Source organism: Tetrahymena thermophila, assembly GCF_000189635.1.
Source record: "Tetrahymena thermophila SB210 genomic scaffold scf_8254814, whole genome shotgun sequence".
Lineage (NCBI taxonomy): Eukaryota > Ciliophora > Oligohymenophorea > Hymenostomatida > Tetrahymenidae > Tetrahymena > Tetrahymena thermophila.
Window position 1 is genome coordinate 762,245 of NW_002476570.1, and position 27,351 is coordinate 789,595.

General features: G+C 23.0%; 6 protein-coding genes across 6 annotated transcripts; 2 read left to right on the top strand and 4 right to left on the bottom strand. All coding sequences in view use genetic code 6, as the record gives it.

Annotated features, from left to right (window-relative positions):
* Window positions 1-436: 436 nt before the first annotated feature.
* On the bottom strand, window positions 437-10,061 carry TTHERM_00886900 (transmembrane protein, putative; the record flags this gene model as incomplete). The annotated part of the gene is made up of 10 exons (XM_001013620.3): window positions 437-588; window positions 638-739; window positions 795-2,563; window positions 2,613-3,030; window positions 3,306-5,416; window positions 5,497-5,986; window positions 6,110-7,197; window positions 7,251-7,729; window positions 8,047-9,969; window positions 10,029-10,061. 10 exons carry the CDS (start codon window positions 10,059-10,061, stop codon window positions 437-439), a joined length of 8,565 nt encoding a protein of 2,854 aa, XP_001013620.3.
* Window positions 10,062-11,634: 1,573 nt separating this feature from the next.
* Window positions 11,635-12,231, bottom strand: TTHERM_000886917 (hypothetical protein; the record flags this gene model as incomplete). Its single annotated transcript, XM_012795445.1, has 3 exons — window positions 11,635-11,798; window positions 11,852-11,944; window positions 11,997-12,231. 3 exons carry the CDS (start codon window positions 12,229-12,231, stop codon window positions 11,635-11,637), a joined length of 492 nt encoding a protein of 163 aa, XP_012650899.1.
* A 280-nt stretch (window positions 12,232-12,511) lies between these two features.
* TTHERM_000886918 (hypothetical protein) lies at window positions 12,512-13,087 on the top strand (the record flags this gene model as incomplete). Its single annotated transcript, XM_012795446.1, has 1 exon — window positions 12,512-13,087. The coding sequence occupies one exon, from the start codon at window positions 12,512-12,514 to the stop codon at window positions 13,085-13,087; it is 576 nt and encodes a 191-aa protein (XP_012650900.1).
* Window positions 13,088-13,270: 183 nt separating this feature from the next.
* On the bottom strand, window positions 13,271-21,071 carry TTHERM_000886919 (transmembrane protein; the record flags this gene model as incomplete). Its single annotated transcript, XM_012795447.1, has 9 exons — window positions 13,271-13,315; window positions 13,390-13,780; window positions 13,839-14,256; window positions 14,362-15,033; window positions 16,234-16,484; window positions 16,612-17,101; window positions 17,196-18,283; window positions 18,341-18,822; window positions 18,978-21,071. 9 exons carry the CDS (start codon window positions 21,069-21,071, stop codon window positions 13,271-13,273), a joined length of 5,931 nt encoding a protein of 1,976 aa, XP_012650901.1.
* Window positions 15,771-16,184, top strand: TTHERM_00886920 (hypothetical protein; the record flags this gene model as incomplete). Its single annotated transcript, XM_001013622.1, has 1 exon — window positions 15,771-16,184. The coding sequence occupies one exon, from the start codon at window positions 15,771-15,773 to the stop codon at window positions 16,182-16,184; it is 414 nt and encodes a 137-aa protein (XP_001013622.1).
* Window positions 21,072-22,090: 1,019 nt separating the features above from the next.
* TTHERM_00886950 (cation channel family protein) lies at window positions 22,091-27,116 on the bottom strand (the record flags this gene model as incomplete). The annotated part of the gene is made up of 6 exons (XM_001013625.2): window positions 22,091-23,797; window positions 23,852-23,995; window positions 24,085-24,362; window positions 24,426-24,987; window positions 25,439-26,909; window positions 27,001-27,116. The coding sequence occupies 6 exons, from the start codon at window positions 27,114-27,116 to the stop codon at window positions 22,091-22,093; spliced, it is 4,278 nt and encodes a 1,425-aa protein (XP_001013625.2).
* Between the last annotated feature and the right edge of the window lie 235 nt (window positions 27,117-27,351).

Genomic DNA, 27,351 nt, shown 5'->3' on the forward strand with positions numbered 1-27,351 from the left:
TAACTTGATAATTTCATCAAAAAAATCAAATTAACTTGAAAATGACTACAAAAATGATTTAATACAAAATGACATTTATTACATAAAAAATTGAAAAGCAAATTAATTTTATCAATACTTTTATTCTTTAAATCTATTTATTTAAAAATAAAAAATTAAATATAATTTATTGTGCTAAATTAAATAAAAAAGTAGTGTATGAGTAATAATATATTTTTAACATGTTTCTTTAATAAAACTAATTAACATTTTAAAATTCAAAACAAAAAAATTATTATTAATTAAATGACTTAAAAAATAAATAAGAAGTATTTATATATTTTAAAATAAAAAACAAATTTTTTTTTTTTTGAAAATAAATGTTATGAAGTTTATTGGAAAACATTTTAAGAAATAATAAAATTTAATAAGGATGTTAAGCAAGTAAACTTTATCATCACATATCTTAAAGATCTAAATTAAATATTTCACTGTTCTTTTTTGTTTTAAACTAATAATTTTGGTGAAGCTCTTTTCTTCCTATTTGTTTCTTTTTCACTCTGTCAGTAAATATTTATTATGCACTATCTTCTTATTTAACATGATTTACTTTTTTAAATTATAAATAGTTAAAATAAAAATATTTTAATAATTTTACTATTTAATCTATTTGTATTTAAAGTTAAAGTATTTTCATTTTCAAATATAGTTTATGTGTATTCACTTTCATCCTTTTTCCTCTCATCGTATTGTGAAATTACTTTTATTTTGATAAAAAAATTAATTTATATAATCAATTAAATTTTAATTTTTACGTTTAAATGCGCTAACTCTACTTTTTGGTATTTTTATTGAAGTTAGTTAAGTGTTAGGACTTTAGTTTTAGCTTACAGAGTTTTTTCTCTAGATTTTGCTAAAAAATATTGATGAATTTCTAACCTAACTGGCAGTATCTGGAATTAATAAGTGGTTTCGTTTTAACAAATGAGTGCCAATCAAATTAATAGCTTTTGCCCAATTTTTAAATGTCCTCATTTTATTAAATGAATTAATTCCTAGCCTCGAATATAGAAACTTAAAGTTAGATTTAAATATTGGATATTTTTCTCCAAAAATGAAAAGAAATCTCTTCATTTTACCTAATACAACTTATATTATTAGGAAGCTTGAAAATATGTAATGCAGAGCATAAAGCAAAAATGAGCAAATCTAAAACGATATGTCGTTTTCAGATGTGTTTACTAAAAGATTCAATTAAAGACAGATAATCAGTGTAATACATAAGTATTAATCTGTACGATTAAAATTTACATTTATGTAAGGAGCTTTAAAAATAGAAAGCATTAAGTAGCAAAACAAAATCATTGTGCAAAGGGTGTTTTTAAATTAAATTTGCTAACTATAAAAGTTACTGATAAATATGATTATTAATTTAAGGTTTATCTTTACAAATTCCCAATAATATGTTTGCTTCTTATATTCTGAGTATAGTAAACCGTATGATAGCCTAACTGAGCAATAGTTAAGAATTCTAACTTTCTTCTTTAGTACAATAATCCCAATTAAAGGAATTATTATTGCCCATATCAAAAAAAAAGGTAAAAATAAGATTAATATATAAGAGTAGTATTCCATAGTGTAGCATTTTAAAGTAACATCTGCAGTTAGATACTAAATTCCTCCAATATCTCTACAAGATATAATCTGAACAAGCCCAGAAATGATATTAGGCTATAAAAATAAAAATATAAAAATTAAGCCTGTAACAATTAAGCTCTTTTCAAATCTCTTAAAATATTTAGCCAGATACAAGATATAGTAAATAGTAGTTAGCAACAGGAAATAGCTTACTGATATTATCTATGACCAAATGATTCTACCATATGCATGAGGTAAAAATTCTTCAGTAAAAACACTTCTACAATCAGCAGAAAATTTCAAAAAATCAATTGGGGTACCAATTCCTAATTAAAATATTTTCAAAAACTAAGGCTGATAAATCTGATAAGCTATTGAACTAATTTGAATAAAATGCATATAAAATTTTAAATAAATGTCAGATTTATCAGTTGATTCGCTGTTCCCAATACTTGCTAATCCAACCATTCTGAGGTAATAACTCTAGGCTTTTATTAAAGTCATCTAGCGAGCTGCTCTAACTCCAAATATAATATATAAACATCCTACAAATAATGAAGAGAAATATATGTATGCCTAACTTGATGAATCTCTGCATGGGATACACTCATATAGCTATTTGTTCATGTATTTTTGTTTCCACACTTTACCATTTAAATCGCAAGTTTCACAAAGTGGACCTATATATCCTTATTTGCAATTTTAAATACTATCAGTACTTTCACCTTAGCAATTATCTGGGTTATGAACACAATTTACAATATTATCTGTATTATTATTTTCTCTCCAATAACCATTCTTTAATACAAGTTTGTTCCCTTAGCAATAAGAACAAGAATCTGGACAAAGTTTGCAAGTTTATTCACTTTATGAGTTAGGATCTGGAGTTATTAATGAATATTTCTGTATTGGACACAATTCGCAGTATGATGGAGTATTTTAAGTGCTATTGTAGATAAATTAATTAATCAAGTAAAAAATATAATTTTTAATACCTTTTAATTATGATTTCACCAACTTAGCACTAACGAAAGTTAACATTTAATTTAACTTATAGAGGTACCAATAAAAATTATGTTGCGTTTTAAGGATTAGGAATTTAAATAATATTATTTTAAATGTAAAATTCTGAAGAAGTCTATGGATTTGATATGAGCTAAATACTTTAAAATGTGAATGAAATATCAGTTTAGTTATATGACGCTTTATTACCATTGATTTACATAATTTTAGGGTTTAAAGAAATACATTCTAATTAGTATTACTGAAATTCCTTTTAAAGTTCTTGACTACTTTATTCAAGTTAATTCAGATTAACAACCCCATTTTCTTCATCATATATTTTTATATTGAAATTTAAATTACCACCGCTCATAAAATTATCTATTTGGTATACAATTAAACTCTAAGTTTCTTTTTTTATAAAAAACAATTTATTTTTAAATATTTTATTTATTAATTAATTAAAATAAATTTAAGTTATTATTCTCTTCATTTAATAAAATAAAAAAAAATAAATTAAAATAATAAAGCAATCATTTATAACAAAGAGGAAAATCTTTTTATAAATTTTTGGCTCTATTAAAAAAAGTTTATATTTTTTTCAAATTTTTTAATTTTATAATAAATCATTTATTTTTGATACTCTCAAAATTAAAAATTTAATTACTATATTTTTTAAATTTTACATTAAATAACATTAAAAGCCACTCCTTCATTCGCACTGGTGCTAGTAATTTAAATGCTACTGGGATATGAACCTATATTTTGGCCAAATATCTTAGCTTAATTATTTTCAATTTTATTTTGATTAAAGCTATTAACTAAATACTACTATTTTGTTATAAAACCTGGTATTAAATTTAAATACCTTATTGCTCCACCAATTTGGGCATTATTTTAACTAATTATTGTTTTTATTATTTCAAGATTTGAGGAGTATAAGTATATTGATCCTCCTTAGCTTGCAATATTGTATTAAAAGCTTGATTCTTAAATTATATTAATTTAAGGACTGTCTTTTATACTAATTGCTCCACCATATTCTGATTATAAATACATAAAAACACATTTAGTGAATTAAAACCTTGTTTAATATATGTCAAATGCACAACCATATGAATTCAAGCATTTATTATATAAAAATGATGATTAATTTAGTTCAAAATAGCTGGTTTATATTCTATTTAAGGCTTATCCTTCCACACTAGTACAATAACTAACTACAACATCTTAAAACCTTATAGTATCATTAACAACTTATATATAACCTACACCTTGCATGAGGTATGTTTAAGAAATATCAAAAATCATTAAGTCCTAGTTGTTATTGGCATTTAAATTTATTGAAGATATATTTTTATTCGCATTCATGTAAAAGACAATAAATTAAGATATTTTTAAACCTTGAGAAATATCAGTTTTACAATTCTGAATAATAACTGAATTAATTTAAATGCTCTAGCTATTTTATATTGAAAATAAAGTACTCCAAATATTTTATTACCCATTTTAAGAATAATATCTCACATTTTATATGGTTAAATTCTAAATAACTATTTTTTAAACTTGAGAAATCTAGAAAAGAGAAATAGAATTTTCAATTGTCAAATTTATCAGATTCAGGTTTTTTATAAAAATAGTATTACTATTTGTTACTTAGAATAAGCTACTATTCTGACTTTATTAAAATTATAATGCTCTCTACTAATTTTGTCCTATTTAACTAAGCTATAAGTTTATAATTTCCATATTATCAATCATCAATGAATTTATTGAATTAATTATAAACTAACTACCAACAATATTATCTTAGAATGTAGAATTAACAAAAATAATATTCTAGGTGTTTTTATTAAAGTTGTAAGTTGTTTGATTTTCTATCTTCCAATTAAAATTTTTAATTGTCAAAGTAGGCATATTAAACTATTCAAAAGAAGATATTGTCAAATTAATTCTGTTTTTTTGCGATTACTATTTTTTATCATATACATAAAATTATTAAGTGCTTGATGTACCTCCAAGGTTGATGCTTTTTTAGACAAAAAAAAAGGGTTGTTCATCATCCATTTGAATATTTAGGACAATATTATTTATTGGTTGAGATACTTTCTAAAAGGAAGTACTTTGGGTTGAGAGATCCTAACTAAGTTAAAAGTAAGATGATGTCCTTTGAAGATTTGAGTAGCATTAAGAGTAATCAGTATGAGTTGGATCACTTGAGTATGGGAATGTATAGTTAAATACAGTGAATAAATTTATTCCTTTTAAATTAATTATTAACTGATTGGTATAACTTAAAGATAATAATGTAGGAAATTGCATAGAAAAAGATTTTTGTATGGCTATTTAACTGTAAGAAAAAGATACTAAGTTAAGTTGAGCCTTAGATCTAATAAGAAGTAAAGACTAAGAAATGAATTAGAGATCGGTTATGTTGTATATCTAAGAAGGCATTCTAAGAGAGTTTATGATAGCATCATTTGCATTTCTATCATGTAGATTTACTTAAAATTAATTGAAAATAGCTAAAATATTCCATTATTAACTTAATTTCATTTGTACTTGATAATCTCCAGGTCCATAAATATATTTAATTAAGTCTAAATTCGTAGAGTTAAGATTTCTAACCTAAATAGCTAATTATAAATCAGTCCATATCAAAATTTATTGTCTTGGAGCATCAATTAATGCCTGAACAACAGAAGATTTTTACTATAGTAAATATAAAACGCTTAGAGGAGCATCTTTATCATAAGAAAAGACAATCGAAGTTTAATCTTAAGAACAAGTTATCAATCTTTTATATTAAAAAATATTTAGCAATAATTCAATAAATTACTTAAATTTTATATTAAAAATAAAATTTGTTAAAAATACCTTTTAAATTCAAAATCAATTTGTAAATCTCTAATGATTTGCTTATTCTATTAAGGAACTAACACAGATTTAAAAGTGTTATAATTATTAATAGCAAGATATCCTGTAACATCAAAAGTAATTATATGAGAATAAATTGTATTTATAATGCAATTTACAATTCTACTACTATGATTACTGTAAATATTAACAAATGTTAGACCTGAGTTGGTTGTATTTATTAATAACTAGATTATTTAATAACTATAAGTCTACACAAAAATAAATGGAATGGTCTCATCCAAATAAATACTAAATGGATATATTTATAATTAACTTGTTAATTTAAAATTGGAATCATAGCTATATAAATTTATTCCATCAGTTACCAAATGAGTGTCTATGTGTAAAATAATCTACTTTGGTTAATATTAAAGTTACAACTTATAGTATAGTTAGTTTTAGCTAGCCTACCAAATATTCTAGTTTAAATCAGCATATGTAATGACATCTAACATAAATATTTTAATAAAAATATTAAAAATATTTAAATAAAACATATATTTTTTTAATTAAAATATTAAAAATTTAGTTTTAATTAAATTAATTTGAAAGTAAAATTAATTTAAATTACCTTGTCTTGAATGATAAGTTGACATTATCAATGATTCAGAAGGTATTATAACAGCTTAACCTTAGAATCCTACATATGCATAATATTACCATACTATAATAGTATCATCATTGCAAACGATTAGAATATTGCTATAAAAATCAAAGACATAGCTCTTTATGTATGAACTAGTCATTTGAGCTAACAAGAAATCTTTTTGTTGAATGTAAGAATTGAAATAAGGTGTTACAGTAAATAAATATCTGTTCACATTCTATACAATAAACAGCTAAGATTGTTCATCATGAAATATACTTACTAAATTTTAAGGATATGTTGGATTTTTTATTTCTGAAAGCATAACACCACTTGTATAGTCCCATACTTCAATTGAGCTATCAATATTATTTCCTACCATACCAACAAAATTAATTAAAACTGTCAAAGAGTATATATTTTTTTTAAACTAACTTGCAAATAAAACAACTAAAGTATCACGAGAAATTGATTAAATATTTACAGTTCCATATGCTATTATATAATTGTTCTTAAATATTACTTATTAAACTTAATTATCAAAACCAATTATTTCTTACATCTTAACCCCTGTTATTGCACTATAAACTTCAATACTGCTTCCATATAAAAATATTCTATCGTATAATTCATCAATAATCATGGCATTCATATTCGAAACTTTGAAAGCTTTCACAATACTTCCATTTAAAAAGTTGGTCATAAAAACATTTCCAACAATATCTAATGAAATAAATAGATTTGTATATTTTGTAAATAAAAATAAATTAGTGATTTCATTATTTTAGTTTTAAGAAAGGTTTTGTAGAATCTTAATCTTCGATAAATCTGGATTGTAGCTCCAAATAATAATCTATCCTGCTTTGTCATAAGATAAAATACTATTTTACTATTATATAAATTACACACCATTTATTCCATTTGAATGTCCAACAAGTGATTGACTTTAATCTGTATTGTAATTCCATGCCTAGAGATTATTTGAAATATCATAATTATAAGAAATAATTAATTGAATATCCTCTATTATTAGAGCACTAACTATACTTTACTTATGAACTCTGGTATTTTACCTAATTAAATTAAATAAATCCTAATAAGTAAATAATCTTGAAATCTAAATTACTTGTATACTGTCTAGCTGAAGTAATCATAAATAGTAATTATATTAGACAACGAAACAAGCTTTTATTAAGATTTAATTAATAGCAGCTTCTATAAAACAGAGTTTTCGCTTCTTTATATGTAATAATAAGTGTTTGGAGTAAAGTGACTAACCATGATATCTCCTACTGTATTTGAGATAAATACCCTTTAATTATATTAATCGATATCGAATGCATTAATTGCAGATCTGGAACCAAATTAAGACTAACCTAGCTATGTTATGGAATCTGCAAATATTAATGATCCTCCATATGAACCTACGTCAATGGTAAATATAGCTTTATTGTATTAGGGAATAACTTCACAAGATGTTATAGGAAATTAGATAACTTAAATTTTAGAATAAAAAGGCTAAACAATTCCATGAGTAATTATAGTTCCATCTTAATTCAAGCAACTGTAATATAAGTAAATATTTCCTTCTTATACTATACCACACTATTTTTATAAAATAAATTAGTATGGATTGTAAAAAATCTTTAAAATGTTATATATATAAGAAAAAATTTTAGCCACTTAATCCAAAAATTTGAAAAAAAGAACAAATTAAAAACTTTATCTAAATTATTTAGATAATAAAGAGTGAGCAATCATAAAAAATAAAAAATATGGTGGATTTATATGTTTAAACATATGATACCTAGTATTTGTTATTAATTAGGGGATCATATTTTTAAAAATTATTTCTAGCTAAATAAAAAATTTTTAAACCATTTTTTTTATTTTATTTAATTTAATATATTTATTTTTTTTACCCTGTTGATATGAACATTATCGTTAGAACTTTGTATTACATTTAGCTATTCATCATATAATATAGCTAATCCTTTTTGGAAATAAAATACTGAGTAACCTTCTTCGCTTACTCCAAAAGCAAATCCTACAATCTTATCTTAGTTTTTGTTAATACTAGAAGAGTCAGTTTATAATTTTATTGTTAATTCAGGGTAATTATATCTAATAATATATCCGCTCTCTGATACAGTAGGGCAATTAAAATTAGAATATAAGTTAATATAATAAAACTAACCTGGATTATTTATAGTATTAATTATCTTAGAATTGAAAGGGTCTATTATTTATAAGTAATTTAAACTATTAATTAAAACAAATCCATTAATGTCATCATTGTATAACCTTAATATTTTTTCATAGAAAATTTATTTAAAGTAAACAATCATATTAATGGCATGATAGCAAACAATAGATTAATCATTATATGCAACACATAGCAATAAACCTTTTACTAAGCATAAAGTTATCCCTTATGGCTATTTTATGCTTAGTTTATAATCAGGATGCTAAAATATGGATAATAATTAGCCAGTTAAAAAATCATAGCTTAATGACAAACCATCTGAAGATGTGCTTGCAAAGATATTCTGAGAGTATTCATAGACTGTCTTAGGTACAGACTAAGTTTAGCGAATAAATGGAATAGGTAAATTGGTTATTATGTAGTTAATGCTTTGACTTTTTAAGTTAATTTATTGAATAGAAGGTCCAAATATATAAATCTAATTACTTTATTCATCAATAACGACTCCTTATATGTTGTGCATATTAATTTAAATAGGAGTAAAATTTTAAGTCTAAATTATTTATTATGACTAAATAGTACTCTGGTTATTAATATAGCTAGACATAGAAAATTTCCCAAATTAAGTGTATAAAACAATACTGTTTTCATAAATAAATATGCCTTATAGTGGGGAAAATAGTTTCTAATTAAAAAACTATTCGTTTATTTTTTGTAATTAAATGAAATCGTTTGTATTTGAATTAAATCCATAAATTACAACTTCTGCAGAAGAATATACTATCACTGATTAAGAACTTGAATCACTTATAACATTTAATATTGGCTAGGTAAAATCTCCTTAAAAATATTATTTGCAGTAAGTAGAGGTAGATTGTAAATTCGAAATAGAGAGATCCAGTGAATCACTACCTGAGCTTCCAAATGAAAAAAGATAACTTTGATACCCAGAACTTGAGCTAAAATTTAGTAGAGTAAAACCAGCTGGTATAGAATCATGTAGGCATGTTATTTAAAAATTGTAAGTAGAAGTAGATTCACTCCACAATATGATTGTTTTATCTAAAGAATATGTGATAAAATTAGATGGGCTAATTATTATTGAATTTAAAACAATATTTGTATGTCCTACATACTTTTTATATGTTTTATTTTACATATTGTAGATGTAAAACTCTCCTTAATATCCATACAAAGTTATCAAGCCATACGCCATATTAACACAACTCAGATTTGTTAGCTATCCAAAATTAACAATTTACTACTTATTCAAAACTCCAGTAGAATAATTCCAATAGAATATTTCACCATTTGAGGAAAAAGATAGAAGCTCATTAGAATCTTGAAGTAGATAGATCTTCAAAATAGGCTAGGTGTGACCAGAAAAAGTGGTTTTAAGAATTCCATTTACTGAATTCCACAACTTGATATTTGTGTCTGTATTGCTAATACTAATAATGATTTAATTTGTGTCATCTACTATTATTTATGAAGCTAATCCAGAATGGAAATCTTAGCCTAAATCAACAAGAATAGGGCATTGATATATTTGTTAACAAACGCCTTGATCAGGATAGCCAAATTCATTTTATTTGCAAGATGGTACACATTATTAGGAATCATTTTCTAAATATAAATTCTAATCACAATCAGAAATACATAATCCATTGGATTGATTTAGTCTGAAATTTTGATTACATTAGATACATGAGCCATCATTAGGTGAGACATTTTTACAAAAAAGGTCTGTGCCTTTAATAAAATGTGATAACAAAAAGATTTATAATAAGTTTAATAAAATTCGATAATTCATTTAACTTTGGTATTTATTTATCTGCTCTGTTTTCCTTTTCATTAATTAATTAAGATTTATATATTTTTGATAGAGCAAGTATACTTTTAAAACTTTAATTTAACTTTCATTTCAAACGGAAAGTAATCTATATTTTATTTCTAATTTTAAGATAAATAATTGATAAATTTATGGAAAACGCCATTTGTTAAATTGTAAGCTATTTGTTATATTATATTTATTCTTTAGTTCTTTTTATTTATGTGTCTTTCAAATAAAATACATTCTTTTTAAAAATAAAAACAGGATAAGGATTAATTAAAAAATGTAAACAATAAAATTATTAAGAAATAATAAAAATTTTAAGTTAATTTTAAAATAGTAAATACTTACATTTAAAAATAATTTTTTTTAGAATAGTTACCAAAAAAATTTGATTTGCTTGATATACTCCCAACTAAAAATATTTATTAAATAATTTTTAAAATTGATGGATTATTCATATTAATTAATCCTCAGTTAGCCTTATTAATCCTATCATAATTAATGATAGTAATTTATCAAATAGTTAAAATTAAAAATATTGTTTCAATTCCTTTTATTTAATTTTAATAAGGAAATATGTATATCTATCAATCATCAAAATGGATTTTTAGTTATTATGTGAGTATAATAATCTATTTTAATTATGTTGAAAGCTGAAATATTTTTCTTTTCATTATTTTTTTTAATTTACATTTTTCCAAAATTTATTTTACCATCCATACTTTACTGTTCTATTTTTTAATTTAATTCCTTTATTTTCATAAACAGAAAAATCATAATTTAAATAATTTATTCTTAAATAATTAAAAGCTTTCTGTTCTGAAATTTTTGATTATATTAATCCTTTGATATGTAAGTATATTATTAATGAATTATTTTGGTTTCTCAAATAAAGAAATTTGTAATCATTCTGCAAATCAAATAAAATTTTGATTTACTTGCTAGTTTTATTAAGCGCTTTAATAAATTATATTAAGTTGATATGTCCTCTATTTAAAGGAAGGTTGTATTTGTATTATAACACATTCTAAGTTATCTTTTCTAAATACAAAACCCTCCAAATTTAAATAATTCTTTAGAATTAATATTAATTTTTGTATAATTAAAAGCATATTCATTACGATTTTATTTAAGAAAAATTTATTTAGAGCAAAATATAAATAAAATTTTATTTAACTTAGAAAAATTAAAATTATTTCTTTTTAAAATTTAAATTAAAAATTTGTATTTAAAACTTTAATTATTCTTCAAAGGTAGAGAAAATATGAAAATATAAAATTACATTTTTAAGCTTTTGGATTAAAATATTTATTCATTTAATCAATAGTATTATTTTATATCTATTTATTGGCTTAAACTTATAATTTTGAGGATTAATATTTTTCTGTAATTTACATAATTATAAAACCTATTCAAATTATTATCAAATATATTTTTAAATTATTATAAAAGTAATTTAACAAATAGTCATTATTTGACATCATCTAAAATTTCTTAATTAAATATTTATTATTTATTTTAATTTGTTTTAAAAAAGTAAATTTAGTTTATTTCGTTATTTCTAATATATTTCTTTTTAATTCTTTATGAAAATATTTGTTAAGCACTCTCTTCTTATCTAGGATTGTTTGCTTTTTATATATGTTTCAATTTTTAAGACATAAAATTGTTAATAATATTTTACCATTTATGTAAGTAGCTGATGCTTCTTAGTCTGTAATACTAGAAGTATATTAACTGTCATCTTTTTTCTTATCTTCATAGTTTTACGACATTACTTTTATATAAAAAAACATTATACCAAATAAAATTAATAAAAATTAACTTACATCTAAGTTTAATCACCTATTTTTTTGGTTATTTTTAAGGTGTTAACTAGATATTTAATATTCCTGACTAGATTATAGGACTTGAATTTTAGTATATTTTACTTGAGTGTTTATTAAAATATTTATTTAAATTTGTAAACTGTTCCGAATTCTATTTAGATTTAATTAAATTCCTTTCATAAAAGTAAATTGAAAGCAATCTAATCAATTTTGCCCAATTTTTAAATGTATTCATTTTATTCTTAGATTTTATTCCTAACCTTTCAAATATATAACTGAAATTAGATTTTACTGATGGATATTTTTCTCCTATTAAAAAAATAACTTTTTTTATTTTAACAATGAGAATTTATATTATCAGAAAGCTTGAAAATAAGTAATAAATCCCATAAAGCAAAAATGAGCATATCTATAACTGAATATCATTTTCAGATTTATTTACAAGTAGATTCAATTAAAGACAGATAATCAGCGTTATACATAAAAACTAATCAGTACGATTAAAATTAACATTTATGTAGGGAGCATTAGAGATTTAAAGCATCAAATAGCAAAAAAGTACAAAAGTACAAATAGTATTTTTGTACTAGATTTGTTGGTTGTAAAAGTTGCAGATAAAAATGATTATTAATTTAAGATTTATTTTCACAAACTCCCAATAATATTTTTCTTTCCTATATTCTGAATATAGCAAACCATAAGATAACCTTACAGAGCAATAATCAAGAATTTTAACTTTCTTCTTTAATACAATAATCCCTATTAGTGGAAGTAATATTGCCCATATTAAAAAAAGAGGCAAAAATAATAACAAGAAATATAAATAGTATTGCATTGTATAACATTTCAAAGTTACATCTGCAGTCAGATACTTAGTTCCTCCAATATCTCTACAAGATATGATTTGTACCAATTCAGAGATTATGCTCGGTTACAAATATAAATAGATAAATATTGCTACTGTGATGATTAAGTTCTTTTCAAATTTCTTAAAAAACTTAATCAAAAATAAGAGATAATATATAGTGACCAAAAAGAAAAAATAGCTTATTGATAATATTTATGACCAGATAATTCTACCATATGCATGAGGTAAAAGTTCTTAAGTAAAGATGCTTCTACAGTCTATAGAAAATTTTAAAAAATTAATCGGTGAGCCTACACTAACCTAGATTATTTTCAAAAACTAGGGTTAATATATCTAAAAAGCTATTGAACTAACTTAAATAAAGTGCATATAAAATTTTAAGTATATGTCAGATTTATCTGATTATTCACTATTTCCTATACTTGCTAACCCAATCATTCTTAAGTAGTAGCTTTATATCTTAATCAAAATCATTTAACGAGCTGCCCTAACACAAAATAAAATGTATAAACATCCTATGATTACTGAAGACAGATATGTATATAATTAACTATATGAATCTTAGCATGGGATGCACTCAAATTTTTCCTTGTTCATATATTTTTATTGCCAAATTTTGCCATAAAAATCACAAGTTTCACAAAGTGGGCCTATATATCCCTTCTTACAATATTAAATGGTTTCTGCGCTTTGACCTAGACAGTTATCTGGATTATTTACACAACTTACAATAACATCTGTATAATTATTTTCCCTCCAGTAGCCATTCTTTAGAGTAAGAGTTTTGCCTTAACAATAAGAGCAAGAATCTGGACAAAGTTTACAGAGTTACTCATTTTAAGAGTTAATATTAGGAGTTACCAAAGAGTATTTTTGTATTGGACATTTTTCACAATATGAAGGATTATTTTATGTACTATATTATTTGTTATATGAAATAAAAAATATTTAATTTTATTTATAATTAAATATACCTCTTGATTATGATTTCACCCATTTCACATTAACGAAAGTTCACGTTTAATTTAATATACAATGGTTTTAATTAAAATTATGTTGTGTTTTAAGGATTGGGAATTTAAATTATATTATTTTAAATATAAAATACAGATTAAGTCTCAGGAGTTGATATAAGCTAAATGTTTTAAAATGTAAATGAATTGTCTAATGAGTTGTAAATTGCTTTATTACCATTTATTAACATCATTTAAGAATTTAAAGAAATACATTCTAATTAATATTATTATAACTCACTTTAAAGCTCCTTACTACTTTCTTCTAATGAATTTAGATTAACTATGTTATTTTCTTCGTCGTATACTTTTATTTTGAAATTTAAATTACCTCCACTCATAAAATTATCTATCTAATACACTGTCTCACCCTAAATTTCTATAATTTAAATGATATTAAAAAAATATAGAAAATTTTGATAATTAACAAAAATTAAAATAAATAATTTAAAATTTTTAATAGCTATAATGTTTAAAATTTTACATTAAATAAGATTGAAATCTATTTCTTAATCCGTTCTTTCAATTTCTATTTGCCTTGGGTATGAACCAATATTTTAACCAAATATTTTTGCTTGATTTTTTACAATATTGTTTTTGCTTAAATTGTTACTTAGATACTGCTTTTTAGTTATAAAATCTGGCACAAAACCTACATATCTTATAGCTCCACCTACTTCTGCTACATTTTAAGTAATTATTGTGCTGATTAATTCAAGATTTGATTCCTGCAAATAGATAGATCCTCCTTAACTTGCAGCATTAAATTAAAAATTTGACTCTTAAATCATACTTTTAAAAGGACTGTTTCTTACGCTAATTGCTCCACCATATTATGATTATTAATACAAGAAAATGCATTTTGTAAATGAAAATTTAGTTTCTGAAATGTCATAAGCACAACCATAAGAATTCAAGCAGGTATTGTTAATGAAAGATGATTGACTAAGTTCAAAATAGCTAGTTTATATTTTATTTAAAGCTTATCCTAGTACACTTTAACATTCTTTGATTACTATTTGTTAAAAATTGACAGTATCATTAACAACTTAAATATAGCCTTAATCTTCGTTTAGATATGTCTGAGAAATATCATAAATCATTATATTATTGTTATTTTATGCAGTTAAATTTGTTGAAAATATATTTTTGTTGGCTTACATTGAAAAAATAATTAATTTAGATAAGTCCTACTCCTCAAAAGTAAATTTATTATTTTATGTATTTATTTTACAATTTTAAATAAAAACTGAGTTTATTTAAATATTCTAACTGTTTTATATTGAAAATATTATACTCCAAATACTTTGCTGAAAATTTTACGAGTAATAGGTTACATTTTATATCGTTAAATTCTAAATAATTAATTATCTTACCTCTGAAATCTAGAATAAAGAAATAGAATTTTCCATAACCAAATTTTGGAGACTAAGACATTTAACATATACTAAGCTACTATTTGTTATCTAGAATAAACTATAATTCAGGTTTTCATTAGATATTAGATTTCTAAATTTATTCTATACTTATCTATTTATGTTTAAATTTTTTATTTCCATATTATCGATCATTAAGTAATTTATAGATTCTATTACAAATTAACTGCCAATAATATTATCTTAGAAAGTTGAATTAATAAAAATTAAATTTTGAGTGTTTTTATTGAAATTATAAATTGTTTGATTTTGTATCTTCCAATTAAAATTTTTAATAGTTAAAGTTGGCAGATTGAACTATTCAAATGAGGATATTTACAAGTTAATTCTCTCTTAATGTGACTGCTACTTTTTATCATAAATATACATTTATTATTAACTAGTTGTATTACTAAAGCTTATTTTTTTTTAAATAAAGAAAAATGGTTGTTCATCATCTAATTCAATATTCAAAACAATGCTATTTATTAATTAAGAAACTTTTTAAAACGAATTGCTTTAGGTTGAAAGATCCTAACTAAGTTAAAAATAAGATTGTGTTCTTTAAAGTTTCGAATAGCATATAGTATAATTCTTATATCCTGAATCACAAGAGAATGGAAAAGTGTAATTAAATACTGTAAATAAATTAATTCCTTTGATATTAATGGCTTCCTAGTTAATATAACTTAAGGATAATAAAGTAGGAAATAACATGGAGAAGGATTTTTAAATGGATATTGAAGTATATGAAAACTATACTAAGTTAAGCTAGGACTTTGATCTTATGAGCAACAGAGAATCAGAAATAAATTAGAGATCTGTTATATTATATATCTAAGATGGCATCCTTAGAGAATTTATTATTGCATCATTTGCATTTCTGTCATGAAGATTTACTTAAAATTAGTTAAAAATTGCTAATATACTCCACTCTTTACTTAATTTGATTTAGGTTTTGTAATCTCCAGGTCCATAAATGTATTTAATTAATTCTAAATTAGTAGAATCAAGATCTCTTACTTGAATGGCTAGTTATAAATCAATCCAAATTAATACTTAAAGTCTCTCAGTATCAATCACTGCTTAAATAACTGAAGAGGAGTATATAAGGACATTTAAAACCTTCAGAGGAACATCATAACTATAAGAAAATAAAATGGAAGACTAGTCTTGAGAACACGTTATCAATCTTTAAATATGTAAAATTATTTGAAATTTAAACTAAAAAATTAAATTCAAAAAAAAAAAAAAACTTTTTGAAATTAATGTTTAATATTCTTTAAATTTAAATATATAATCAAATAAATGATTAATACCTTTTGAAAACAAAGTCAATTTGTATATCTCTAATGATTTGCTAATTTTATTAAGGAACAGTAATAGGTTTTAAAGTATTGTAATTATTTATAGCTAAATATCCTGTAACATCAAACGTGATTATATGAGAATATATTGTATTTATGATGCAATTGACTATTCTACTTATATGATTTTTGTAAACATTAACTAGTGTTAGTTAGGAGTTGCTTGTATTTAATAATAGTTATACTATTTGATAACTATAAGTCTATACAAAAATAAATGTAATACTCTCATCTACATAAATACTAAAAGGGTATATTTATAATTAATAAGCTAATTTAAAATCGAGGTCATAGCTGTATAAATTTATTCCATCCGTTACTAAATAAGTATTTGTGTGCAATACTATCTACTTTGGCTAATACTATAACTGATATTTGTAGTAGAGAAGATTTTAGTTAACTTACCAAAGATTTTAATTTAAATCAGCATAAGTTATCACATCTAATTTATTTAAATAAAATATATTTATTAGTGCAATTAAACTTTAATATTATATCATTAATTATTTATTAAATTATTATTTGCTTTAAATTACCTAATTTTGAATGATAAGTAGACATTATCAATGATTCAGAAGGAATCATAACAGCTTAGCCTTAGAAGCCTACATATGCATAATATTACCACGCTATTATTGTATCATCATTACACAAGATTAATATGTTGCTATAAAAATCAAAAATATAGCTTTTTATATACGAAGAAGTCATTTTAGCAAATAATAAGTCTTTTTACTAAACAATAGAATTAGAGTAAGGAGTAACTGTAAATAAAAACCTTTCAACATTCTATACAATAAATAGTTAAGATTACTCATCGCTAAATATACTTACTAAGTTTTAAGGATATGATTTATTTTTTATTTCTGAAAGCATAACTCCTGTAGTGTAATCCCAAACTTCGATAGAAAAATCAATATTATTTCCTACCATACCAACGAAATTATTTAATACAGTCAACGAATATATATTTTTTTTAAATTAACTCGTGTATAGTACAGCTAGAGTAAGACGATCTATTGATTAAATAACAAGAGTTCCATATGCTATTATATAATTATTCTTAAATATGATTTGCTAAACTTAATTATCAAAACCAATTATTTCCTACATCTTAACTCCTGTTGTTGCACTGTAAACTTCAATGCTTCTCCCATATAAAATTATTCTATCGTATAACTCATCTATAATCATGGCACTCATATTTGAAACTTTGATAGCCTTCACAATACTCCCATCTAAAAAGTTGGACATAAATACATTTCCAACAATATCTAACGAAATAAATAAATTTTAATATTTTGTAAATAAAAATAAATTTAGGATTTCGTTATTATAATTCTAAGATATTCTTTAATAAATCTTAATCTTTAATAAATCTGAATTGTAATTCCATACAATTATTTAACCTGCTTTGTCATAAGATATAATTATATTTTATTATTCTATAAATTGCACACCATTTATTCCTTTTTAGTGCCCAACAAGTGATTGACTTTAATCTGTGTTGAAATTCCATATTTAGAGATTATCTGATACATCATAATTATAAGAAATTATTATTTAAATGCTCTCTATTATTAGTGCATTAATAATACTCTACTTGTGAACCCTGTCATTCAGCCTAATTAATTATATAAATGTAAAACTAAGAAGTTAATTAATTTTAAATCTAAATTACTTGTAGATGGTCTAGCTAAAATAATCATAAATAGTAATTACATTAGACAATGAAACAAGTTTTTGCAGAGATTAGATCAATAATAATTTCTATAAAATAGAATTCTCACTTCTTTAAAGATAGTAGTAAGTGTTTGGAGTAAAATGACTAGCCATTATATCTCCAACTGTATTACATATAAATACTCTTTAATTTTAAACATCTATGGTAAATGAATTAATTTTTGATTAAGAATCAAATTTAGATTATGCCAAAAATGCAAGACTATCTGCAAGTATCAATGATCCTCCATATGACCCAAAATCTACATTAAATAAAGCCTTATTATATTAAACTATTTCATCAGCATATAGAATAGGAAAAGAGAGTGCTTATATTTTTAAGTAAAATTCCTAATTTATAATTCCATGATAAATTACTGTTCCATCTTTGCATAGGCAAGTATAATATAACTAAACTTATCCATCTTAAACTATTCCACACTATTGATAAAAAAAATAATTTATAATTTAAAAATTTTTTTGATTATTTGTTTATTTTTAAAAAATTTTACTAAAAAAGGGATTTTTAAATAAAGCTTTAACTTTTTATGAAATAATTAATAGCAAAATATTTTTAATTTATAGAAATAATTTACTCTACTGATCAAAATATTATCATCTGAATATAACACTACATTATATTATTCATCATAATAAATCGCTAGCCCGTTTAAAAAATAAAATAATGTGTACTGAGATTCATTATCAAAAACAAATCCAACTACAGTTTGTTTTTTTTAATTAATATTAGAAGAATCTGCTTATTATTGTATTGTTAATTATGGGTAATTATATTTAATAATATACCCATCTTATGAAACAGTTACACATATAATGTTAGCTCCTAGCAAAATATAATAAAACTAACCTGTCTTATTTATAGTTTTTATAATTTTAGAATTGAAAGGGTCTATTATTTATAAATAATCTAAGCTATTTATTAAAACGTATCCATTTACGTCGTCATTAAATAATCTTAAAATTGGCTAAAAGAAGATTTACTTAAAGTATAAAATCATATTAATAGCATGATAGCATATAAATGATAAATCACTGTACGCGACACATACAATAACACCTTAAACTAGGGAGAGAGTTTATCCTTGAGGTTATATTAAGCTTCCTTTATAGTCAGGATGTTAAAATATGGATAAAAGCTCACCTGTTAAAAAATCATAGCTTAAAGACAAACCATCATTTGATGTACTTACTAACACATTCTATGTATTGTTATATACTGTTTATGGAACAGATTAAGTTGGCCTAATATAAGGTATAGGTAAATTAGTTATAATATAGTTGACTCTTTAGCTTATTAAATCAATTTACTGAATAGATTATCCAAAAATATATAAATGATCCTTTTATTAATTAATTATAGCTCCCTAAATATTTTACATGTTTATCTAAATAGGAATAAAACTTAAAGTCTAAATTAATTATTAAGACTAAATGGTATTTTTATTGTTAATATAGCTTGTTAATGAAAATTTCCCATATTTAGTGTATAAAAAAATACTATTACCAAAAATAGTTAATCCTTAAAGAGGTAAAAAGAGCTATTAATTAAAGAATTGCTCATTTATTTTTTGCAATAAAATAAAATTGCTTGTTACAGAATTAAATCCATAAATCACTACTTCTACAGAAGAATATACTATAATAGATTTGGAGCTTGAATCTCCTAAAACATTTAATATTGGCTAAGTAAAATCACCTTTCAAATACTATTAGCATTAAATAGAGGTAGATTGTAAATTTGAAATTGAAAGATTAAGTGAATCACTACCTGAGCTTCCAAATGAAAAAAGATAACTCTCTAATCCAACATTTGAGCTAAAATTTAATAAAATAAAACCATTTGGGGCCGAATCGTGAATACAAATTATTTAAAAACTGTAAGTAGAAGTAGACTCATTCCACAATATGACTGATTTATCTAAAGAGTAGGTGATAAAGCTAGTTGAGCTTATAATTATTGAATTTAAAACAATATTCGAATGTCCTACATACTTTTTAGAAGCTTTAGTTTATAAGTTATAAACATAAAACTCTCCTTGGTATCCATAAAGAGTTATCAAGCCATAGTTTAAGTTCACACAGCTTAAAAAAGTTAGCTATCCTAAGTTTAAGATATAAGATTGATTCAATTCTCCAGTTGAGTAATTCCAATACAATATTTCACCTTTAGAGGAAAAAGACAGCAGCTAATTAGAGTCCTAAAGCAAATAAATCTTCAAAACAGGTTAGGTATGACCAGAAAAAGTCATTTTAAGTATTCCATTTACTTAATTCCACAACTTGATATTTGTGTCTGTGTTACTAATACTAATAATAATTTGATTTATATCATCTACAATTATTTATGAAGCCAATCCAGAATGGAAATCTTAACCCAAATCAATAAGCGTAGGACATTCATAAATTTTCTAGCAGACACCTAAATCAGAATTGCCATATTCATTATAATTGCAAGATGGTACACATTATTAAGAATCTGCTTCTAAAAAAAAATTCTTATCACAATCAGAGATGCACAGCCCTTGAGATTTATCTAGTGAGAAATTTAAATTGCATAAAATGCATGAACCATCTTTAGGAGAGATAATTTAGCAATTAGGATCAATGCATTTTACAAAATGTGATAAAATGAGGATTTTCAAAAGTATAAAAATAATATGAGAAATCATACAAATTTAGTGTTTGTTTTTATTTGTTTTGTAAGTATTATTTTTATCTAAATTAATACAACATTACTTTGAATTATTTAATTTATTAGTTAATTAAGAATTAAGTAAAATTTTATTTCATTTTCTGATATTTACTTACGATTTTTTGGGTATTATACTTGATTGAAATTTTCTAGTTACTTTTCATTTAAATTGGCGTTCTCATTGAATTGTATTTTTTAAGCAAGATAGGGTATTTTGATAAATTTAAATAGATAAAAATTTTTTATTTAAAATGATTTTATTCAAATTGTAAATAAATTTATTAACTATTTTGAAAAAGATAGAAAATATTAGATTTTATTATTAATTAACTTTTTAATAGTAAATTTATGAGATGTTTGTGTAAATGGCAGCAATTTTTAGCAATAATAACTTTAAAAAGTTTTATTATTATACTTTAAAAGGTGAAAAATATAGATGGTAAGCTGTATTTCCCAAAGCAATTTACTAACAGAGTCATTAATTTGTATTTTTTAGATTTACTGGTTTTAATTTTGTTATTACATGAATGAAAAATACTCTCGAAATAAAGTGATGCTTTATAACAGGGTATGAAGTAACCAAATATGTTTTTATCAGAATTAACTTGAAAAATTGAAATCGAATTAAAAAATGTTAAATAAAATATGATATGCTAACAAATTTGCCAAATAGCATGAATAATATATTAAAAAATTGTTAAAATTAAAGAATAAACACAAAGATCATAAATTTTAAATTATTCTTAAGATTTTTTTTAAATGAAGAAGCTTTTATTAATTCTTATTAATTTCTTAATTAATAATCAATCAATATTTAAAATTAAACTTAATAAAAATTTTAAACAGAAATTGTAAAATTTAAGCTGTACTCTTTATGTATATTTGCTTAAAATACATTAAAATTAATTATTTATATTTAAATTCTATTTTTTTATTAATCTTCTTAAAGAATATGAAAAGTATTTGTAATAAAGATATGGCCTATATTTAAAAGGATCAAAAGTTAAACATATTTTTATATCCATCCACTTAAGATATATAAGACATTTTACTCGCTTTAGAAGCAGCTTTTTTTGAAAATTAATTGAATTTTTCTTAATGATTATGCTAAATAAATTAATCTGACTATCCTGAATATCTATGCCTAAGAATAGGTAATTTTGTTTATGTCTTGTTTTAACTCTAGATTTTTTTGTACACCTTAATTATATTTGATGCGTTTCCTTTGGGATAATAAATTTAATATTCTTTAATTTTATCAAATTTAAACTACAAAGGACCAAATATATGCAGAAGAGAGTTATGAGAAGTGCCATATCTTTACAAGTTTTTATTATGAATTGTTTATACATCTTTTGCATCAATTTTTGTTTTTTTTAAATTTTCCTGTAAACTTTTGATTGTTTAGATACTTTTGCATTGTTAGGTATTTGAAATGGAATTATAAGTGTTCACTCTATTAGTAGCTTTACTCTATCTACTTAATGTCAGAATTTTTGATTAATTCTCATCTTTACTATTTTATTGAGATACATGAGTTAAATAGTCAACTTTTAGATTATTAGTCATCATTTTCATGCATTATCTCTTGAATTTTTCTACTAATTAATCAAGTTATCTTAGACTTTCTTATTAGTTATTATTTACTTTTTATGATTAATTGATATTTGGAATTATTTTTCCAGGTAAAGAATTACTCATACTACTTGAGTTTTAGTACTCTTATTAATAAGAAATATAAGATTATTGCATAGATGATTTTTCATTTATAATTGCTTGACTGCTATTTATCATTTAGGCTATTGATCTATTAGTTAAGTGCCTAGTCTGGCTTCTCATTTTTTCGAAATCCTAGAGTTCATTAGTAAGTTTTCTATTTTATGTTCTTGAAATTTATTATTAAACCACACCAGTTAAAGTATGTTTTCTTTTATTTGATTTAAGGGATTCTTACCTTTTTATACTAGCTTCTGATTTATTTTTAACTGATCCTTGATTTATAGAATCATTGACCATTTTATTGATATCACCATCTGGGATAATATTTGAAAGACTGGGATTATCTCCATTGTATTTTTCAGAATGAATACTTATGTTTTGCACTTACATCGCTAATCCACCTCCTTAATCTGCATATTAACTATCTTATACATCTTCATCTTAAAGAGTTTTCATATTCTTTTAGTTTACCTAAGTTTCTGAATAATCTGTTTAGAAATCAGATTCTTCACTGTTAGATTAGGTATTATCACTACCCTCATTTTCCTCAATAATAACATCCAAGCCATTTTATGTGGTAGCAGAGTTCTTCATATACTAGATAATATCAGGTTTAATTTTGGGACATCTTTTAAAGAATGTTTTGTCACTTTCAATTATCTTAATTTATTCATCGATATTCACTTAATTATACAAATTATGATATTCAATTACATAAGCCCATCTCAAATATTTTAAGTCATTTCTCGCTTCATGATATATATTCCTCCAAGATATTCTCTTATCGATAAATCTTTATCTTGGATTTTATTAGCGATTTTAAGGTATTGAGTAAAATACTTTCTAGCTGAAAATTGGTCTATTTACACTGAAGTGAATTTATGGGCAATTGTTGATCTCGTGACCAAAATGATTACACGAAGGGCAGAGCTTTTCAAATCTACCATCATTTAAAAATTAATCCCTTAAATAGCAAAATTTTTCCTATATACATAAAATTTTTTTCAAAATAAAAGGAACGAATTTAATCTATTTTACATAATCTTTATAAAATTTTTTTATCTCCTCAATAAAATCGTTGTAGCTTATGTAGGCTACATTTGTCATAGTTGTACTTTAGATAGACACTTATGGCTTTAATCCAGTAATAAATTATCTAAAATCGATAACACTTTTGACACTCTAATATTTTAAATCATAAAAATTAGAAGAAAAATAATTTACATAAAAAATATAAAAAATTAAAATTTAATTCTGCTTAAAAGTATTACTTAAATTTAGCATAAAGCCTTTTAATGATCTCCGTCATCTATAGAATATTCAATACTTCCCTTTGTTATAAAATACAGAGTCTATTGTCTCGTGTCTTTCACAAGCAGCTTTTCTCCAGGACCTAAAATTTTTTCTTTCATTTTTAGACTGATTGCACTCAAAAAAGCTAAACTAAAATTTTCATTTATTATTGGTACATCTTAGAGTATTTTAACGAAGTATTCTTTCATAATTTATTCTTTAAGCTCTAATGGAAATTATGATAGAACAGCTTCTCCTATTTTATAGGAACACAATTAATTAGTAAAATTTTAAAAGCAATTTTTTATGAATTGATTACCTTTTGGTATGCATTGGTCAGACTCTTATTCCAAATACTCTAAATATTTCATAATCTTGGTTTGGGTTTCCATTTTAATATTTTTTTGGTTCATATAATTGAGAAGATCATATTGCTTTTATTTAAATATTATATTTTTTTGAGATAGCTAAGAGAAAATTGAGCTTATTGAGTTAACACAATATGCAAAGATACCACAAGATATAATTGTCATTCCAATTACAAACATTTTTTCATAAATGTTTACAGGATGTATATCACCAAAACCTACTGTAACCATTGTTATTATAGAGAAATAAACAGAAAATATATATTTAGTATACCAATCAGCATCTTAAAGCCCTTAATCTTACAACCAATTTTTATCTTGATATTATTTTCCACCTCCAGTAGTGTTTTGATAAGAGTTTCCATCTTCTGTTTACCCAACAAGATGAAAAAGGCATCCCCACATGTGAGACATAAACAAAATGAAGGCAGCAATTTTAAGCATTTCATATCCTGCAGGATATTTATTTTAAATCCTAAAAAAATCATTTATCATCGACAATTTATTCTTCATCTTTTTTATATTTTTTATATGGAAAAATATTTTAATAAGAATAAATTATTTATCGTTTAATAAGAAAAATAAATTATTTTTTTAGCTAGAATAAATCAAGATTTTTTAAAAATTATATTTTTTTTTATGATATAATTTATATTTTGACAACTTTAAAATTAAAATTAATTTTTTCAATTTAGAAAATAAAATAAGTTTATGATAAAATAATTTTTTAAGAACTATTTTGCAATCGTATATATAATAATTTTAATTAAATGGATTGGAAAAATTTTTAATTAATTATAGAAAGAGTTGATTGATTTGATTTTATTATAAATAGAAATCCAAATAAATAAAAATTAATTAGAAATAAAACTAACTAAAAATTATTCAATTAATTTTTTGGATTCAAAATAAAATTTAATGAAGAGATAAAATAAATTAATTTATATTGAACTAAACAACTTACTTATGTAATTCTAAAGATTAAGATTAAAATTTCAAGAAAGTTTGAATTTTCTACAAAACCATTTAGGAACATCATTAAAGTACCTAAGAAATCAGTAGTGAATTTATTTTTGCAATATCTTAAAGCAATTAATTTCCTTTTTTAAACTATTCTACCTAGCTCGTAGTAACCTGTTTGAAAACCCATAAATATATCGAGTAAAAATATAAAAGGAGGTATCTTATAAGCAAACAAGCTTAGATAAGAATTTTCATCAATGCTAAATTCAAAGCTAGTCTTTAGAGGGGTAAATATCAAATAAAATAAAATGATTATCAGAAGTAAAGCTTCCCATATAATTATAAATTAACTACTGGGGTCAGTAACAGGTATTTTTTACAAAAATGAAAAAATCTATGAATTACCTATCCTATGTATATAAAAAGAATCCAAAAATTATTTTAATCCTTACTTCTTTTAATAATTTATTTGTTCAAAGTGGTATCTCCTTTTTGACAATAGACTCATTTAATAGGAATTTTTATCATTAAATACATTTTAAATGTTCTTATAACATTGTGGGGGAAAAGATTAGTCTCCTATCATCTAAAATTGTTATTCTGAAAGTAATTCAATTTTATTGTAAGATAGTCTCTTTAAAAGTTAATTTATAAATCGTTTCATATAAGTGAGTATTATCAAATGCTGCTTTTTATTTTAATCTACATGACTTTCATCTTCTTAGTTAAAAGTTTTTTCTTCCACACCTTGCTATTATAGAGCTTCTTAATTGTAGCTAAATACATTACAATTATGAAAACTAGGAGAATTTCCTACTATTTAACTCTATAAAACTTTTTTAATTTTTCTATTTTACGCCTAATTTAAAGGTGATTAAACATACTACTAATCAAATTAATTAGATTTGGTTAGAATACCTTAAAATACCTTCATCTTTAAAGCTATTTGAGTTGATCTCCTTGCTTTAGCAGATGATTTAATCATAGGAGGGGTATCTAGATAATTCGAGCTAGATGAGTTGTTATTATTATTGTTGTTGTTGTTATTTAAACCATTCGTTGGTGAGTATTTTTAGCTTCCTTCTTTTTCTTTTTCAATAGTAGATTAATTGATATCATAGATTTAACCCTACTTTTGATCAAATGATGCATATTTGAAAGGAAAATTCATATTTTTTTTCATATAAATCTCCTCTTCACTAGCTCTTTGGCTATTTGCAGGCAAAATTAAACTATCCACAAACTTTTTAGATGAAGTAGCTTTAATATCTAAATTTTATAAATTTCTTTAAAAGACTGAAGGCTTTTTATTCTTAAATGTATTAGTATCATCATTTATGTCTTCGAACCTTTCTTAATCAAAATTAGCTGATATATCGCTTTGATCTTTTTAAAATTTTTCTAGTTAAAAATTTTAAAACATTCCTCTTCTATTATCAGCTCCTTATCCATTCATGCTATAACTAGAAAATCTATTTATTAATTTATTATTTTTACATTAAAAATGATTATAAAAACATAATCTTAAAAATCAATAAGCGTAATAAGCATTTAAAAATGTACGATCTAGTCATGTATTTATTATAGCTTTCATCTAATTTACTGATATCATCCATTTTATTGTCTAATATTTATTCTTTTTACTTTGATGGAAATTCAAAGTCAGCATAATTTTGCATATTAAAATCCTTAATGTATTTACTAAATCTATATAGTCTTCTGTATATTTAGATAGAGATTATTTATGATTGTTATTTAGTAAGAACCTACTTTCTAAAATGATGTTCTTTAAAAATTTTTTAATTAATTGTATTTAAAATATGACAAAAGTAGAATCATGAAATGTTTTTAAAAATAGTAAGTTTATTAAATCGCAAAATTTTAATTAGAAAATTTTTTTTCATAAATATCAAT